This window comes from Chanodichthys erythropterus, chromosome 18, assembly GCF_024489055.1.
Source record: "Chanodichthys erythropterus isolate Z2021 chromosome 18, ASM2448905v1, whole genome shotgun sequence".
Lineage (NCBI taxonomy): Eukaryota > Metazoa > Chordata > Actinopteri > Cypriniformes > Xenocyprididae > Chanodichthys > Chanodichthys erythropterus.
In genome coordinates this window covers 22,165,700-22,182,898 of record NC_090238.1, presented here as the reverse complement: position 1 = coordinate 22,182,898, position 17,199 = coordinate 22,165,700, and the positions used below count along the sequence as shown (strand labels likewise).

The 17,199-nt window shown below is 42.2% G+C and overlaps 2 protein-coding genes across 6 annotated transcripts in view; both read right to left on the bottom strand.

Annotated features, from left to right (window-relative positions):
* Positions 1 to 1,263: 1,263 nt before the first annotated feature.
* srrm1 (serine/arginine repetitive matrix 1) lies at positions 1,264 to 14,339 on the bottom strand. Of its 3 annotated transcripts, none has more exons than XM_067368451.1 (17): positions 14,224 to 14,339; positions 13,658 to 13,747; positions 13,164 to 13,286; positions 9,954 to 10,124; positions 9,696 to 9,790; positions 9,127 to 9,315; positions 8,723 to 8,914; positions 8,501 to 8,614; positions 6,324 to 6,502; positions 6,104 to 6,178; positions 5,716 to 5,802; positions 5,402 to 5,543; positions 4,659 to 4,751; positions 3,756 to 4,559; positions 3,493 to 3,676; positions 1,813 to 1,989; positions 1,264 to 1,645 (listed from the first exon to the last, which is right to left on the bottom strand). In XM_067368451.1, the coding sequence occupies exons 1-17, from the start codon at positions 14,242 to 14,244 to the stop codon at positions 1,535 to 1,537; spliced, it is 2,847 nt and encodes a 948-aa protein (XP_067224552.1). In that variant the 5' UTR covers positions 14,245 to 14,339; the 3' UTR covers positions 1,264 to 1,534. The 3 variants fall into 3 exon arrangements, with proteins under 3 accessions (XP_067224552.1, XP_067224554.1, XP_067224553.1); XM_067368453.1 differs by having other exon boundaries at positions 1,264 to 1,638; positions 14,224 to 14,338; XM_067368452.1 differs by having other exon boundaries at positions 6,324 to 6,499; positions 14,224 to 14,338.
* The window catches only part of tdh2 (L-threonine dehydrogenase 2), a 20,871-nt gene continuing 17,905 nt past the window's right edge, over positions 14,234 to 17,199 (bottom strand). For 2 of the 3 annotated variants that reach the window (XM_067368457.1, XM_067368461.1), the window contains exon 10: positions 14,234 to 14,373. In XM_067368457.1, the coding sequence (XP_067224558.1) occupies positions 14,328 to 14,373 (46 nt within the window). In that variant the 3' untranslated portion in view covers positions 14,234 to 14,327. Of the gene's footprint in view, positions 14,378 to 17,199 lie in introns of all 3 variants that reach the window. The other variant, XM_067368460.1, reaches the window with a different exon arrangement.

Genomic DNA, 17,199 nt, shown 5'->3' with positions numbered 1-17,199 from the left:
ACAGGAGGGTGAGTAAATTATCAGGAAATTTTAATTTGACCGTGAACTAATCCTTTATTTCAAACGATTCACTTATGAATGTGGGATGTAAAGCCTTAAGATTTAAGATGCAGAGTAAACAATTACTTGGATAACAGATTAAGTTTAAGGCTATTAAATCCCAAACAGCTAAAATTGCAAATTTTCTTTTTTTTTTTTTTTTTTTGGGTGAACTATCCCTTTAAGATGGTCTTTGTAATTATCAATGACCTTCCAGCACACTGCAGGAGAAACAGCTGTTTTAGAAACACAGATCTCCATTACTCTAGGGACCTCTAGGGACAGTGTAAAGACAGACCTCATGTTTATCTCTTAAACACCCATGTATTCCCACAACGGCGTTTGAACAGTTGGAAGCAGGTGGCATTATAAAAACAACCAGAGCATAAACATTGTCGCCTTGGGTTGTTTTTTGCAGATCAGTCCTTGTTAACCACATTACACAATAAGAACTCACGAGCTTTCATCTGTGGTAGATTTGTCTTAAGTGTTGCCAAGGTGACAAGATAACAGGTACAGCAGATTATCATGTGTCATCACCAGACCTGGGACACCACAGGCTTTCCACAGAACCTTCTAGAAAACAATGAACTAGTAAACATATGTAAAATAGCCTTGCATACATTACATCCAAAACGTAATGTATTTAATGTTGTTTGAATCCAATTGTCACCATACTGATTTAGTTTTTACAGACACTTGTATTGAGGGAAACAAATCAAATTGACAATATGAACATTTATTCAACTCAAAGAAAAAGATTTGAGACAAAAATATTTTCTTACATTTTAATGTGACTTTGTTCAAAGCCAGAAATTACTGCAGGGATCAACATTTTCAAACACAACTTAGGTTACAAAAAATATAAAGCAAAAAAATAAAGGATGAAAACAGACTTTTCTGATTTGTTCTCATGTGCACAGTAGAGCACTCGTGCGTTGCCACAATGCTCAGATGAACAGAGAGAGCAGCCTGCTGGATCAGCTCTCTGGGCGTTTTGGTTTATGGATCATGCACACAAGAGGACAAACACGCTGGGGTCTGCCGTCCATGCAAACAAAACACTCGTAAAAAGTCCTGCTGAAGTGAAGCGAGAATCCACAGGCCAACTTGTACATTATTAACTCAGAACTGCAAATAAGCTTTTCATGTTTCATTGTGACTATAAAAGCAACATAGGAATCATGAGGGGGACTGGGGACTAAAAAAAGTAGTTTTTGGGGGGGATCGTTGTATTTGGAAATACAGTCGTTGACAGTATTTAAGGGTGGAGAAGGACAAAATCTGATCAAGAAGCTTCAGCTGCTCAATCATTTTCACATCATAAAACTCCTCAGCAATAAACATTCCAGAAAAGAAAAGAAAAAAAATCCAAAACAAACAAGTCTAGGGTGAATTTTAACAATTTGTACATTCTAAAGCTGAACCAACATCAAACATTTAAAATGCAGAGTGGAAGAAAAATAGGGAAATGTGGGGTGTGGTAGATAATCCCTCAGGACTGAGATGATGGAGACATCTGGGCCTTCCTCATTGAGCGAAGAGCTTTCTCACGTAGGTGCTTCTCCAGATCATCCAAACTGTCTTCTACTTCACTCTCTGATTCCTTCAAGAAAGGTAGCATTAATTATGTCTGACTCAAGCATAACTATTATGTTTAGGTTCTCACATTATATAGAACTTGTGTAAGTATGGTAAAACTGGAGATACACTTTTATACTCCTGGACTATTATATTCTCACTGTACAGCTAGCTTTAAAAGTGTAACTTCACCTTTTTCTGGTCAGAGTCTGGCTCTGCTTCCTGTCCGTGTCCTCCTGCCACCCCTCCACTCTTTTCTTCTCCACTCTTCTCCTTCTTCTGTTTCTTATGCTTCTTGTGTTTTTTCTCTTTCTTGTGTTTCTTCTCTTTCTTCTTTTTCTTCTTTTTACCACCTTCTGCATCTGAGTTCTACAGAACAAAGAGAAAATGTTTTGACTCATGCAATATAAAAAGTAACAGCATGCATAGCACAGTGATTTTAACACACTTTTGGCATTAATCGTAAATACTAGGGATGCTCCGACCGCAGATCGGTATCAGCTGATAATCACATTGTCAATCTGGAGACATAAAATAGGCCGATCTCACAAACCAGTTGCAAATTGATGTCTGACTTAAGCGCCCGCAGTCATGTCATCAGCAGTTATTACACAGTCTCAAGAAACAACTTTATACAATAGATTGCTTAAAATTAAGAAACTTTACTGTATAAAACATGAAAAACAGTCTCTCATTTCCTCAGAAGTATAAATTAATTTTTTTACTATAAAGCAGCTATTCAGTGTGTTGATGATTTCACTCACGGACATCTAACCTTGACGGACTGAACAGGAGAAATGAACCGGAAAAGATTTCCATGTGAAAGACGGCGGTGCCTCTGCGCATACCCACCTATTACAATCACCACAGACCAATAGTAGTACAAAGGTGTTTACCAGCCGTAGCAAACTTTTCTGGAAATTTCACTTTGGCATCATTTTAAAAACTCCCAAAACAAACAGTTTTGGCCTGATTTTGTACGAAATATCACATCAATTCATTCTTCGATTTCGCTTGAAGTACACTGGGGCCTTCAATCAAACGGTCTCTCATTGCTCTTAACTAAATCCCTATTGTAAAGATTACGTGCAGTTTTTGTACATTTGATTACTTTACACAATTTATGTTGTATTTCTATTTCTAGTGCTTTTCTAGAAGTTTTGCGCTCAAATTTATAAAGAGAATCCAGCGTTACCTACTTAAGTAGGACATATGAAGGAAGGACACAAATACTCAGAATGTGCTGAATATTCCTGATCAATTCTTATCAGACTACTCATTTTGTTCATTTAGGAGTTGCAGTGCTTTTATTTGCTTTTGTCCTCAGTCACATATTGGACAATGTTTAATTACACCTTATGGGTTGTAATTATGTTCAGTTTGAGTCTTGTAGGCTTTTTAATAAGCCAGAGTATCCCAATATGAATTGTGTTTTGCGTGAGCCCTGTTTTAAAGGCTTGTTAAAATGTTCATTGTAAAATTAACATTTGTTGTGCTTATTTGATTCTCAATTAAAGCGACAATCTATAGCATTACTGTAAATAAGGTCTGTGGTTTTACTTATCTGGGGAAAAAAAAAACACTGAAATTCAACAGAGCTTTTATTATTACTTATATAAAGCTTGAATTATCAGGATCTGTATCGGCCGATTAATAAATAAAAATCGGTAAACTATTGTCTGTAAAATTCCTGGTTGGAGCATCCCTAGTAAATACAGTAGTTTTAATAGGATCCATTTCTAAAAATGAACAACTGAAAAGTCTGGAAACTAAAATCAACCAAATACAAATTTGGTTTTTGAAGCCTCAAAGCTCTCTGAACTCAAGCAGTCTGGGGCAAGTAAGACCAAAGCTTAGGCAGGTGTGGCATACCTTGTTAGGTGATGGGCTCGGGGAGACACTGCTGTTCTTTTTGGCAGGTGGAGGTGGAGAACGGCTAGCAGAACGAGAGGGTGAGACTGAAGCAGTTCGCTTGTGAGCCGTGGGAGGAGGAGGAGGAGAAGCAGATGGTGAATGTGAAACCTGCCTCCTTACAGGCTGGGGGCTCTGAGAACCTCTACAAATGGAAAGGAACAGATTCAGTCAGATATTGTTTATCTGTAACAAATAGAACATGGGCTATAGAACAAATGTACCTCTGAGATTTGCGTGGTTCTGGTGTGCGGGAAACCCTGCGAATGGGTCTGGTGCTGTGAGATGGGGACGTCTGACGTCTTTGTCTCTGTGGTGATAAACTCGAGGGCCCGTATCGAGCTGGAGGACTGGAAGACACTCGAGTAGCATGGGCAGAGGGAGAGGAGCGGGCATCTCTGCCCCGTTGGGCTGCAGGGGGATTTGGAGAGCTTCTACGGTGGCGGGGTGGAGGCGAAACTGACGAGGGTGAAGTACCTCTTTTTCCTGGACTACTGCCACGGCTCCGTTTGGGGGATCGAGAGGAGCGACGTTTGGCCACAGGGGAGGGCGACCCTCTACGCTTCCCCACAGGGGAGGGGGATCCTCTACGCTTCGCCACTGGCGAGGGAGATGCCCTGCGTTTGGCCACTGGCGAGGGAGACGCCCTGCGCTTGGACATAGGTGAAGGAGACCCTCTACGCTTGGACATGGGTGAAGGAGACCCTCTGCGTTTGGACATGGGTGAAGGAGACCCTCTGCGTTTTGAAATGGGGGAAGGAGACCCTCTGCGTTTTGAAACGGGGGAAGGAGATCCTCTCCTCTTGGACAAGGGTGAAGGAGACCCTCTGCGTTTTGAAATGGGTGAAGGTGATCCTCTCCTCTTGGACAGAGGTGAAGGAGACCCTCTATGTTTGGATACAGGGGATGGAGACCTTCTACGTTTAGGAGGAGACACTGATGAGCGCCTTTTTTGAGCTAGGGGAGGGGAGGGACTGTATCTGCGCTGGATAGGAGGAGTGAAACGCCGATGAGGTGGAGATGGAGATCTGAAAAAGAAGGGACAGAAGAAAGGGATGAATATCCAAGTAGGTCAAGGAGTCTTCACAACCCAAAACCACAAAAACTATTCATAAACTAGACTTTACCTGCGTCTCGGGGGAGGAGAGGGTGACCTGCGGCGGCGAACAGGAGAGGGTGATCGATGTCTACGGCCAGCAGGTGATGGAGAACGTCTCTTTCTGAAAGAGAAAGGGAGTCAAACTCAGGGTCTGATTGTAATAAAGCAGTTAAGAGTAAACAACAGGGCTGGGTATAGATTCTGATTCCCAAGATCATATTTAATTCAATGCTACACAATGTAAACTCAGCCTTTAAATTCATTAAAGGGTTTGCACAACCAAATATGAAAATTCTGTCAAATTACTCACATGTTCCAAAACCATTAGACCTTTTAATTTTTGAAACAAGAATATTTTTAATGAATAAGTGAACCAATGAGGTTTGTTCTTGCATGTGATTCAAGCATGCTTGAGCTTCTGCAAAAAACCATAGGTTTGTTCTAGTGTTTGGATGAGCTCGTTTACCATTTTTGATGTGCTCCATGTGTGTGTGTTGATCAATGCTTAAATGTGAATAACAGTTTGAAAGTGTGTGCTAGAGCTGGGACAATTCATCGATTTTTCTGTATCTATTATATTTTCCGAATGTATTGATTCTGAACATAGTTATTAACCGCACTCTTAAATGCTCAAGAAGAAGAGTGCTGGACAGCGCTAGTGCATTCGGCTGAGTAAGTGGTGTAAGTGGTGAACAAAGCATCTGAGTAGTGACCTTAAGGGGGTAATCACATTTCAAATGCAAATGTCATGCAAATCTTGTTGATTTTCACCTTGGGGATGCATCTCTGTGTCGCCTCCGTGGTGATGCAGGTGAATGGCTTCGCCGCCTTCTGATTTCTCCATTCCTGGCACCTGCCCCCCTATTCTGCCTCCTTGGACCTTCATCTTCAGAAGAAGAGGATGAGCCAGTGTCTGTAAGCAAAAAAAAAAAAAAAAAACTTGATTACCAGTTCTAAATCAAACATCTACTAGCATACTTTTTCCAAATCCAACATGACTCACAGGTGCAAGCACAGGTGTGAGAGGAAGAAAGACAGTGGAAGTGAGAACAAACAAGTGTGATGGACAAAAAAACATTAGTAACCTGAAGAGGACTGCTGATTCTGTCTCCGATACTGACGGCGCTGCTGGACAGAATCTGCCGTTGACCCTTTGCCCACCTTCTCCTCTTCTGTAACACAAAGCAGTGGAGTCCTTCAGTGCCCGAGAAACACCCATGTGCCCACCAACACAAACCCATGATGTGTAAAAATACACAGCCACACACACACCCATGGCATGCACCCTCCCCTCATCTTTGGAATGAACAGAAGAGACTGAAGAGAATAGTGAAACGAGAGCTGCAGATTCCAAATCACTAGTTTGTGTTGTAGTATAACAAAAAGCCAGACAGACAGGGTTCTGCCTACAAGTCTTGGTCTGTAAACCTTTCTGGTATGCACACAAATGCATGTTTAAGAGCCAATTCTTACCAGACTCTGATGCATCGGACCGTCTAGGTTTTGGAGAAGGTGTGTCATTTCTTCCACCAGGCCTGTGCTTCACAGCTGAAATTTTCAGATGTATTACAGTCAGAATCATTTTCCTGCTTAATATCCAATAAACAACACGGCTCTGATAAGAAACCATTTCAGACTTATATCCAAAAAAAAAGAAAAATTACAGATAATAACAACACTTCTAGGAAACAACCTGAAGGGCTGGTGTCTGGTCCTGAAGGACTGCGGCCTCGTCTTCTGGAGGGGCTGGCGGGGTCTAAGCGCCGTGGAAGTTTTCTGGGCGGTGTAACTGACCTACGTTTCCCTGCTCTCTTATGGGGTGACCGAGAGGAGGAGCTGCCTGAGGAGGACCGGGAGCGAGAGCGCCGCCTGCTGGCCGAACAAGATCAGGTGAACACAAAAGCTGACTAAACTTCAAGCAGTTCATGTGAGGCAGATGAAAGACAGATTTTTATAAAAAGATGAAAAAGACATGAGAACATTTATAAAAATCAGTGTCACACCAGTATGGCTTTACCATTCAAATATTTGGGGTTGTGTTTATTAGGGCTGTCACTAATGATTATTTTAGTATTTTCGTAAATGGTCGATTATTTTGACAATAAATGGGAGTAATCTGATAGGTCTATTTTTATTACCACAAAATAAATGTAAGTGAACAATAGCCTTTAAAATGACTTAAAATACATATATTTAGCACATATACTTAAAGGGATAGTTTACACAAAAATGAAAATTACCCCACGATTTACTCACCTTCAAGCCATCCTAGGTGTATATGACGTGTGATGTATTGATGAACACGGAACCAAAACAAAACACTGGGCACAAATTAAAAGTCTAAAACAATTTTTTAAAGAGAAATGTCATGATTTTGAAATAAGAGAAGAGGAGCTTGAGTTTGTTGCCAGTCCTATTTGTTTGAACATCGAGGCATCTAAGCTTATGATACTCCTACATCCTACGTTGTGTCAGAGGTTACTTTTACGTTATAAATCGATGCGTAAGGCAGTCACCCGAAAGCTAGTTATTATAGTAAATGTTTTAAATATGGATATTTTTCTTACAAAAACCCATCACTTCACTTCAGAAGGCCTTTATTAACCCCCTGGAGCTGTATGGATTATTTTTAGGATGGATGGATGCACTTTTTTGGACTTTAAAATCAAAATTCACTACCATTATAAAGCCTGGAAGAGCTAGGGTATATTTTAATATAACTCTGATTGGGTTCGTCTGAAAGATGATGTATACACCTAGGATGGCTTGAGGGCGACTAAATCATGGGATAATCAATTTATGGGCAGATGATAAGCAAACTACATTTCTCATCTGGATAAAGCAAACCAGCTCAAAAATTGTCCCGTTTGGTATCACATCTAGACTTAAGCTCTTTGCTGTTGCACTGTACACATACTATATACATTGTGAATTCTGAAAAGCTTTTTTTCCCTGTAATGTTTTTTTTTCTTTTTTTTCATGGGTACTTTTGCATGCACAAATTTCTGAATAATATGGACTGCTTGTATCATTTGGTTAGCTTTGAGTTTCCAGGTTTCCTTTTTTGGAAAAACACCTACATTTCCCTTGAAAAAAGTTTTGTGAGAACCACTCTTCAATTGAATGGTTTACTTTGCTGAATATAGCAAATGATGACAAAACGAACATGAAATGGTGTATGCTTAATTTCACGATAAGTGTGCGATCACACAATTTTTTATTTTTATTTTAATCTATTGACAGCCCTATTTTAAATATATTGTAAATATAAGTATTTTGCTTGTTAATCGACATGGGTAAATTGCAATTAAGGATTTTTTTTTATTTTTTTTTTTTTAAATCAAATACTCAAATTTAACAGGAATTGTGACAGCCCTAGTATTTATTATTATTTTTCATGTTTTTGAAATAAGTCTCTTATGCCCACCGTGGCTGCATTTATTTGATCAAACATACTGTAAAAACAATGTATTGTGGAATATTAAAATTTAAAATAACCGTTTTCTATTTCAATATATTTTAAAATTTAATTTATTCATGAGATGCTGAAGCTGAATTTTTAGCAGCCATTATTTCAGTCTTCAGTGTCACATGATCCTTCAGAAATCATTCTAATATGCTGATTTGGTGCTCAAGAAACATTTATTAATAATGTTGAAAATAGTTGTGTTGCCTAGTATTTTTATGGAAACCAATATATTTTTCAGGATTCTTTAATGAATAGAAAGTTCTAAAGAACAGCATTTATTTGAAATAGAAAGGTTTTGCAACACTATAAAATTCTTCACTGAAATCTTTGATCAATTTAATGCATACTTGCAGAATAAAAGTATGAATTTCTAAAAAATACAAATATAAAAAAAGGCTGACCTGCGGACAGGTGAACGACTACGTCTATGCCTAGAGGGAGGTCGACGTCTAGGGGGGCTCCTACGTCTTGGAGAGATTCGCCTCCTGGGACTTCTGCGGCGAGGAGAGAACGACCTAGAAACAGAGACATTAGCTTATCCCCTAGTTCAATCATATTTGCAGGTAAACAAAATGATTTAAGATAAGTAATCATCTGACTTCAACATCGGAGACAAAACTCACCTAGAGCGGGATCGAGGTCTTTTGCGAGAGCGAGGAGAACGAGAGCGGTGGCGTGGGCGATCTCTCCGTCCATCCTTGTCTCTGTCCCGTTCTCTAGGTTTAGGCCTGTCTTCCGATTTGGATGTTTTGTCTGGAGAGGATTCTTTCACAGCCTCTGTTAAGGAGTCTGGCTTCATTTCACCCACCAGATCACTGACAGGAAAATGGGGGAAATAATTCAGTCTAAAAATTCATGATACTACAAAAAAAGCAATTTATTAACTATTTTAGCAAAGTTACTACATGTGGCACAAGGTGGAACTTACATAAATTAACATTTCAGATTCATATAAAAGTCTTTTTTTTGTCAATAGCAACTTGGAAGGACTAAAATATTAGGATTGCAGTCAGCTTTCCATAGTTACCTGGTAGAGGAAGCCTCCTGAACAAGTGGCTCTGGTTTGGAGCTCTCTGATTGGTCCGGTTCTTGCTTTGGTTCTTCTTTATTATTGGGCGGACTAGAAGGCGGCGAGGCAGCCGGGCTCGGTTTTCGGCGAGGAGAGCGAGAGGGACTGGATTTACGGTCACGCTTCACAGGGGAGCGGGACTTCCTCCTGGAATCAAAAGTGAACCAGGAAAAAACAAAAAACATTTAGCACATGGCCAGTTTACAACATTATCCATTATTTACACTTACAAATATACTAACCTAATTCTTGATGTCACCATGAATTCAGAATTGACAATTCTTATTTATCCATATACATAATTATTTTTCTTAACAACTTGCATGAAATGCATTATCGCCATAATTAGCAAATAATCAATGACAATGATCAAACAATCCCATCAATTCCCGTTCAAAATCAAGCACTGCCCTAAATGTTTTCATGTTTGAGAAGCCATTTAACTCAGATAGTCTTTTCTTCCCTATTTGCACTATCAAAATTTCCATTTTATGCCGACTTTAAGCAAAATGAAGGCCAAAACAAACCTTTTAGGGCTTTTTGACTGAGCTCGCTCTTTGATCTCCTTCTCCCTTTTATCTTCATCTATTTTTTTCAGAGAGGCGAGTTTCTCCTGTTCGATCTAAAACAGCGAATAGAAAAACTGTTAAACACTCAATTTGTAGTTTACAATCATGTTGTACACATGCCCAAGTCAATTATTACAACACAAAATGTCCAGCCATAAAAAAAATCCAATCACAATCAGTATGTAAGTTTGTAACTTCTCAGCTCTTCATCATCACCTGTCTCTGTTTGATCTCCTCTTTCTTTTGCTCCAGGAAGGCAGACGGGATACCGGCGATGTTCTCCTGGGCACTTAGCAACAGCGGCCAGAGGTCCTTCATGAATTCCCGAGCGTTCTTCCCATTCAAAAACCCTGTCAAATTAATCTGCATCATCTTCCCATCTGGATTCTGCAACACAAACAGCAGGGAGGAAGAGAGAGGGGAGGAAACCATGCAGTTAATACTGACACAGAACCAGAGTGCTGAGCTCTGAAAGTCTACCTACACCTTCCCTTCCTGAACATCCAGTAAACAGCTGCTTTTCAACAAGAGCCCAGTACCTGTGGGCCTCAAATGTCTCTAAAACCAACTAACAATTGAATTTTATTTTTACTCATAAACCAATTGATAAAAGGATCAAAAACACTTCTAAAATGAATACACTCCCTTTGAGCATGCATTACATGTTTACATGTTATTATCTGAACTGAGATGTACCCTCCCAGTTCACATCCCCTCGTCAAGGAGCAATAAGTCCCTCCCCCACCACTAGGGCTGTCTCTTCCTGTGCAATATCAAACTCCTGAGAGATAGAAACATTACAGTCCACAAACAGAGTGCATCAAAACCCCAAAAAGCAAGAACAGTCCAGTTGTCTTCAGTGTGAGTGGCGCAGGCTCTGTGGGCTGGGGGGGCGGAGAAAGGCGCTCCATTGGCTGGCCTCCGCCTCACTACCGCATCACACTCAATCACCTTGAGTTTAATGCTATATCATTTATCTAAATTGCAAGAGACGAACAAGCAATAATGAGTACACAAGGCATGGAAAACTCTTTATTTACAACAAAATGAAGAGGAAAATAAACCTATGAGATCCATGTGCTAAGACAGGGATGCCGAATCGTGCTCCTAAAGATGTACGTTTTGTTGTAAGAATAGGGATGGACTGGACCTAAATTTTGCAATTAAGTAGATCTCCAAGAGCAGGACTAAGCACCCGTTGTCCTAAAATGAGTGTTAAATTAACATTTCTGGTTCAATGAAGGTTAAACTCCATCAACAGCATCTGTGGAATAATTTAAGAGAGTTACATTTTTGATGCCAGGGACCAGCAAATATGATGATTTGCTTGCCCTCTTCAGACATATTGTCATGTATATGGACCCATTTAGATGGAGTACAGAAAATAAGTGATATTAAAAAGAGAACATGTTAGCAATTTTTTTCTTTGAATATTTTACTGTACTTTTTTGTATACATTACTGTACTGAAGCAATTATCTATCCAAGTAATTATTATAAATATCTAAAAAAATTGTTCATATTGTATTTCTAATCACTACTAAAGTTACGTATACATCTGAAGATTTTTTTTAATTATATGCACATTTATATAGCACTTTTTAGCTTTAAAGCTAATAAAGAATGTGTAAAAAATATATTTAAATTATTATTATTAATCAGATTATTGTGATTATTTTTGAGATTCTATATTAGATATAATAAAATAATGGTTATCAAAGAGGGAAAAGAAACATATGCCTGGTTTCACAAACAGAACTTATATTAAGCCAGGATTAGGCCTTAGTTCAATTAGGATATTTAAGTAGCTTTTATAAACATGCCTTAGAAAAAGAACATGACTGGTGTGCATCTTGAGACAAAACGATGGCACTGACATATTTTAGGATATGTCAGTGCAAGCTGCTTTCAGTTAAAAAAGCACAAACATGCATTTTAGTCTGCATTCACAAGGCTTAAGCCTTGTCTGTGAAACCAGGGCAGGGGATAAAGTTTACATCGAGATTTTTTTTGTGAATATAAATAAACTCATCCTGTGGCCCTTGTGGAGGTTTGCTGAGGCCCCTTGGTTGAAAAACACTGCCCTAGAACCCTTTTGTGGACCTCTGGTGGTGTGGTTTAAAACCCCCAGGGAATAATCAGTTTCCACTGATAGGAACTACAGGTTTGTCCACCCAGAGCAGTAGTCAAATTGCAAAAATTATGATTTAGGCAACTTTTTAGCTCAAACAACATTTTTATAGAATTAAAGTGCTTAAATGTATGAGCCTCACAATTCAGTCTTTAAACCCTTCAAACCCTAGCACGGTTATTAAGTGCCATTCTGTCACTGCAATTTTTTTTTTTTAGAAAACAAAAACAAACTAAAGAAAGCCTTCATTATTCTCTGAGGTAACTGACATTATTCCACAAATGCTGCAGATCAAACCTAAACTGTATTTAACCTGAAACATTACTTTAAGTTATTGTATGTCTATGTAATTACAAAAACTGAAAGCACCTTTTTAAAGAAACACCTGTACGTATCATTAATAGGAGCAAATACCTCTCTGGAATCCAAGGAAAGGCTTCCTGAAAATCAAATCTTTAGAGACTAAAAAACAGTGACTAATAAACAGAGCTTAGCTAAATGAATGAAAACGCTAAATGTGTCTCATGTCTCTCTTTGTTATTTCTATCATTTTGCGCAAATGCACAATCATACAAAAAAAATAAATAAATAAAATCTTTATAACTGACAGTTGAGCCTAATAAAATCCCTTGAAAAAAAAAATTCCCATCCAATGTCGTACTGCATTATCCCACATGCAATGTTACATTTTTCTGTTGCATTCTTTACTGGTTGTATGTTGTTTCTAAAAATGGTCATTAAATTAGGCCTTTGTGTTTGAGATGTATTGCTGAACTTTGACTTTCAAAGGCACAAATGATAAAGCTGAAATGACTCTACCACTGGCACAATGTCAAGCCCTGCTTATAACTCACCTCAAAAATTAAAGCTCATCATCAAGGGAGAGTTGGATTCAGAGAGACTTTGGGCTCAGGTGAGATCTAATTAGGAGTTGGTGCTATACTTCAGATGCAAGGAATAAGATCCATATTGGTTCAGGCCTTTTAAATCATAAATCACATCAACATTAGAACATTGCTGTTCAGAAGGAACGGTGTCACAAATCATATCTTCAGAGAGAGAGAAAATATCATTTTTACCCCCTTTTCTGTCTTTTTAAAGCCAGACAGACACTTAAAGACTGATGTTAGATGTTTTCTGCTGTTACATCTACACATGACAAATGTTTCAAATAACTGTCAGCGGAACTATTCACTGATCTTCAAACCTTCTCTCATCTTCCCAAAGAACAAAACACATCTAATATATAATTGCAGCATGTGTGAAAAGCGCGGGAAGAGCAGAGTGGCCGTCTACCTTTTCCTCCAGCTGGTTGAAGACAAATTCGATGACGACATCATCCTCAAATCCAAGGATCTCCGTCACACGCTGGGTGATCCAGGGCTTGATGACTTCCAGGTTGACCTTGGTCATATCCACCTAACAACACATCAGAAAACAATGAACAACAGAATTTTCCATATATTTTTAGGGTCAACTTTTATTTTAATTAAAAATTATTCAATATTAAATGGTCCTTCAGGGTTCAGTTAAAATGCTGGTGCACAAAAATATTTTGAAAACAGTTGTGCTGCTTAATAGTTTTGTGGAAACTGTATACATTCTTTTTTAGAAGGTTCAAAAGAACAGCATTTATTTGAAATACAAATCTTACATAAAAAAAAAGATTCTACTAACATGATGGAACATAATTTAAAAAATAATGAGCAGCAATGTGCAGCATGTTTATAGTAATATGATGCTGTGAACACATTTACACCAAATAAAATAAGTATATCCATATTTTCTACCTTCTTCTCCAGACATTCTGCAAACTTCAGCTGCTTCAACAGCTTCTTATGTTTGTTGCTGAAGCGGTTATCCTGCTCCGCACTGGTGCCCTACAAAAAAAAAAAAACGTTAATTCATAAAACATCATGTGATACAGAATTTTTTTTTTTTTTTTCCCTGTATCTGAAGTTAATATAAAATTTCCAGGATGAGGCTAATGAAAAACTGAATTATTTATACATCAATACACACAGTCTAATAATGTACATAAGTCAATCTGTAACGTTACTTCACAAATGTAACTACGATACCTCGACCACAAATGACTTTATAACGCGATAGTGGACTTTATCTGTAATAATAAGAACGATAATATGAAAAACTAATTCCTTAAATCGGTTGTTCCTGTTTAATCTGTTGAGTATTTTCAGATTCTCTCACGCAGCCGCCATTACAGCCACACTCCAATGAACACACCAAATACAGCCTAAAAACAACCAACCAGTCAACCAACTGACGAATAACATATAGTAACAACGTATTCGACATCTATAGTGTAGTATTTGTGAAAGAATATAACACTTACGCGGAAAAACCCCGCGTCCATTTCTGTCGTGTGTCAATATGGCACGATGTCCCAAAATCCACTGCGGCGCGGCAGCTTTTCCGTCACTTCCGGAGGATGAGTGGTCACGTGCCTGAAATCTGCTGGACTGCGTCTGCAAGCTGAAAAATGCTGCCTCCGCAGGCAGCATAGAGGTAGGAGGGTGAATCCAATGATCGAGGCACATTCTGTCATCTGATGCATTTTTAAAGGCGGCATAGATGTTTCTTTCGCTGCCTTTGATATCCCACAATCCTTTAAACAATTTATTTTATTATTTTATTATTATCTCCCCTGGCACCCCTTTTTTCCCCTTTTATTTTTATATAATAGCTGTTTTTTTCTTTTTCCCCCCCTTCTTTTTTCTGTTTTGTATTGTGCATGATGGCATGTTTAAAGGTGCTAAAGAGGATGTTCCCTTTCGATACTTCACTCGTACTGCGTATGGGGAAAGGTCTCCCTTTTTCCCCGCTGCTGAAGCCTTTTTCAATAACGCAGTGTAACTGCACCGTCATTGGTTCACTCATAGACAAGTTGTTGAACCAATGGCGGCGCGGCATAGCTGCGCGGCCTATGGCGACAAAGCGCGCGAATATTCCCGCCGAAATGGGCGGGGTATAGGGCTATATAAGCAGGCGTTTCGCCATAGGATTTCAGTGTTTTCTCCTTCAGCGACGACATCTACTTCTCTTCGCTGATCTCCGCCTGAAGCCGAAGAAGCTCGCCGCCTTCTGCTCTCGCCGCCGTCTGAAGAGGCTCCCGCAGCGGACTCGCCTGGACTCGCCGGTGGAAGAAAGCGCCGGCGCCCTCGCGGACTGCAGCTTCTAGCGCCGTCGCCGAGCCGCCGCCTCCCGCTTCCCGCTTCCGGCCGCTTCCTGTGCGTCCCCTGCCGCCATCCGGCGCGCCGCCTGAGAGCTTCATCCGCGGCTTAAACGCCGCTCTAAAGAGCGATTTCCAGCGGTTTTCACCGCTTTAAGAGCTTCCGCGGCCCTCGCCGCTCTAAAAGAGCCACCCAATTGCCGTTTTCACGGCAGCGGCGTCTCACGATGCCCCGCCACTCATGTGGTACTTGCAGGGCCCCCCTGCACGACGACGATGGACACAGCGAGTGTGTCGCTTGCCTGGGCAAGCCCCACGCAGACGGCGCGCTCGCTGGAGACTCATGCCCGCACTGCGAGTGTATGAGTCTCGCTTCCCTGCGCTCGCGGGTCGCCTTCTTCACTGAGGGCGATCTCGCCGCTCGCGCCCTCCCGTCTCCTTCCTCCCGCGGTCCGGCGAGGAAAAGACAGCGGGGTAGAGCGACTCAGCGCCAGGAGTTGAGCGAGCTCACGCCGGCCCAGCCCCCGCGTGCCTCGCCCTCTCCTCCCAGGGAACTCTCTCCAGTTCTGTTCTCTCGCCCTGAGCAGCGTCCCTCCGCAGAAGCGAGTGACCTCGTCTCATTCGGGGGAACAGACGACGAACAAGACGACTCCATGTCTCTTGCGGCTTCCGAAGCGGAAGGATGGGCTGGCGAGCCGGAAGACCCCGCTCCACCGCCTCCCTTGGAACCCATCGAGCATGGCCAGGGCATGGATGCCGAGCTCTTCCGCATCCTGTCTAGAGCCGTTGAAGAGCTGGACCTCGAGTGGGCCCCTCCAGAGGAGCCGTCTCGCAGCCGCCTGGACGAATGGTTTCTGCCAGGCCGCCGCCAAGCACCTCGCCAGCGTTCAGCGCCCTTCTTTCCTGAGGTCCACGAAGAGCTGACGAAGTCGTGGCGCGCTCCTTACTCTGCCCGCCTCCACACTACGCACCGCTCCGCCCTCACCGCCGTCGACGGCGCCGAGGAGAAGGGATACGAGCGCTTGCCACCCCTAGATGAAGCGGTGGCTGCTCACCTCTGTCCTCCCGCGGCTGTGGGTTGGAAGACGAAGAGGGCCCTTCCTTCCAAGCCCTGTCGGACCACCTCTACTCTGGCTGGACGGGCTTACACCTCGGCGGGCCAAGCTGCCTCTGCGCTCCACACCATGGCCATATTTCAAGCATTCCAGGCCAAACTCCTCCGCTCTCTGGATGAGTCTGGAATCGACGCGCCAGCCTTCAAAGATCTCCGCAGCGCCACGGATCTTGCCCTGCGAGCTACGAAGGCTACGGCCCAGGCCATCGGTCGTTCCATGGCCAGCCTGGTCGTGTTGGAGCGCCACCTGTGGCTCAACCTAACGGAGATCAAAGACCTAGACAAGACGGCCTTCTTAGACGCCCCGGTCTCGCCTTCTGGTCTCTTCGGGCCTGCAGTGGATGGCTTCACTGAGCGCTTTACTGCCGCGCAGAAATCGTCTCAGGCTATGAGGCATTTCTTGCCTAAGCGCTCCAGCTCCGCTTCTGCGTCTAGCCGCCCCAGGACTGCGCCGGCTCAGCAGAACAAACCAGCCCCACCTGCAACACAGGCAGCGCCGCCCCAGGAGCATCGCCAGCGCTCGCGCCCTGCGAAGCGCCCTCCCTTCCCGAGGCGCCAGGGACCCCGGCCCAGGATTGTGCTGGACCCGGTGCCTCCGAAGTCGTCCTGATTCGTCGGACAGGAAGAGGATGGGGGACCGTCCCGTTACGACCGGACCACCCCAAAAGCTCCCACGGGTAATTTCCCCTCCGCCTCGTTTATTTCCGGGCGTGGGAAACATACTCCAAGTGACAGCTGGGCCCACACCTGTTGCGCCCACTCCAAACGCCGTTTTCACGGCGGACAAATTTTTACCTCATCACAAAAAGAGCAAATTTCCTCTTCCACCCCTCGCGGTGTACGACCCTCTCAACGGCGGTCTGTCACCCAACATTATTCAACCCCTAGCCACTCGGGCCGAGGCCTGGCAGGCCATCCCCGATGTGTCAGAATGGGTCATGGGGATCGTAAACCAGGGCTACTCGCTCCAGTTTGCACGACGGCCCCCCCGCTTCGCCGGGGTGCTTCAAACATCGGTCAATCCG

Excerpts from the sequence above, each read along its gene's own strand:
- srrm1 (XM_067368451.1), bottom strand. The coding sequence starts at position 14,244 with ATGGACGCGGGGTTTTTCCGC. Across the intron at positions 13,287-13,657 it reads CAGAATGTCTGGAGAAGAAG|GTGGATATGACCAAGGTCAA; the intron begins GTAGAAAATATG and ends ATGTGTTGTTAG. Across the intron at positions 3,677-3,755 it reads GAACCACGCAAATCTCAGAG|AGGTTCTCAGAGCCCCCAGC; the intron begins GTACATTTGTTC and ends TTCCATTTGTAG.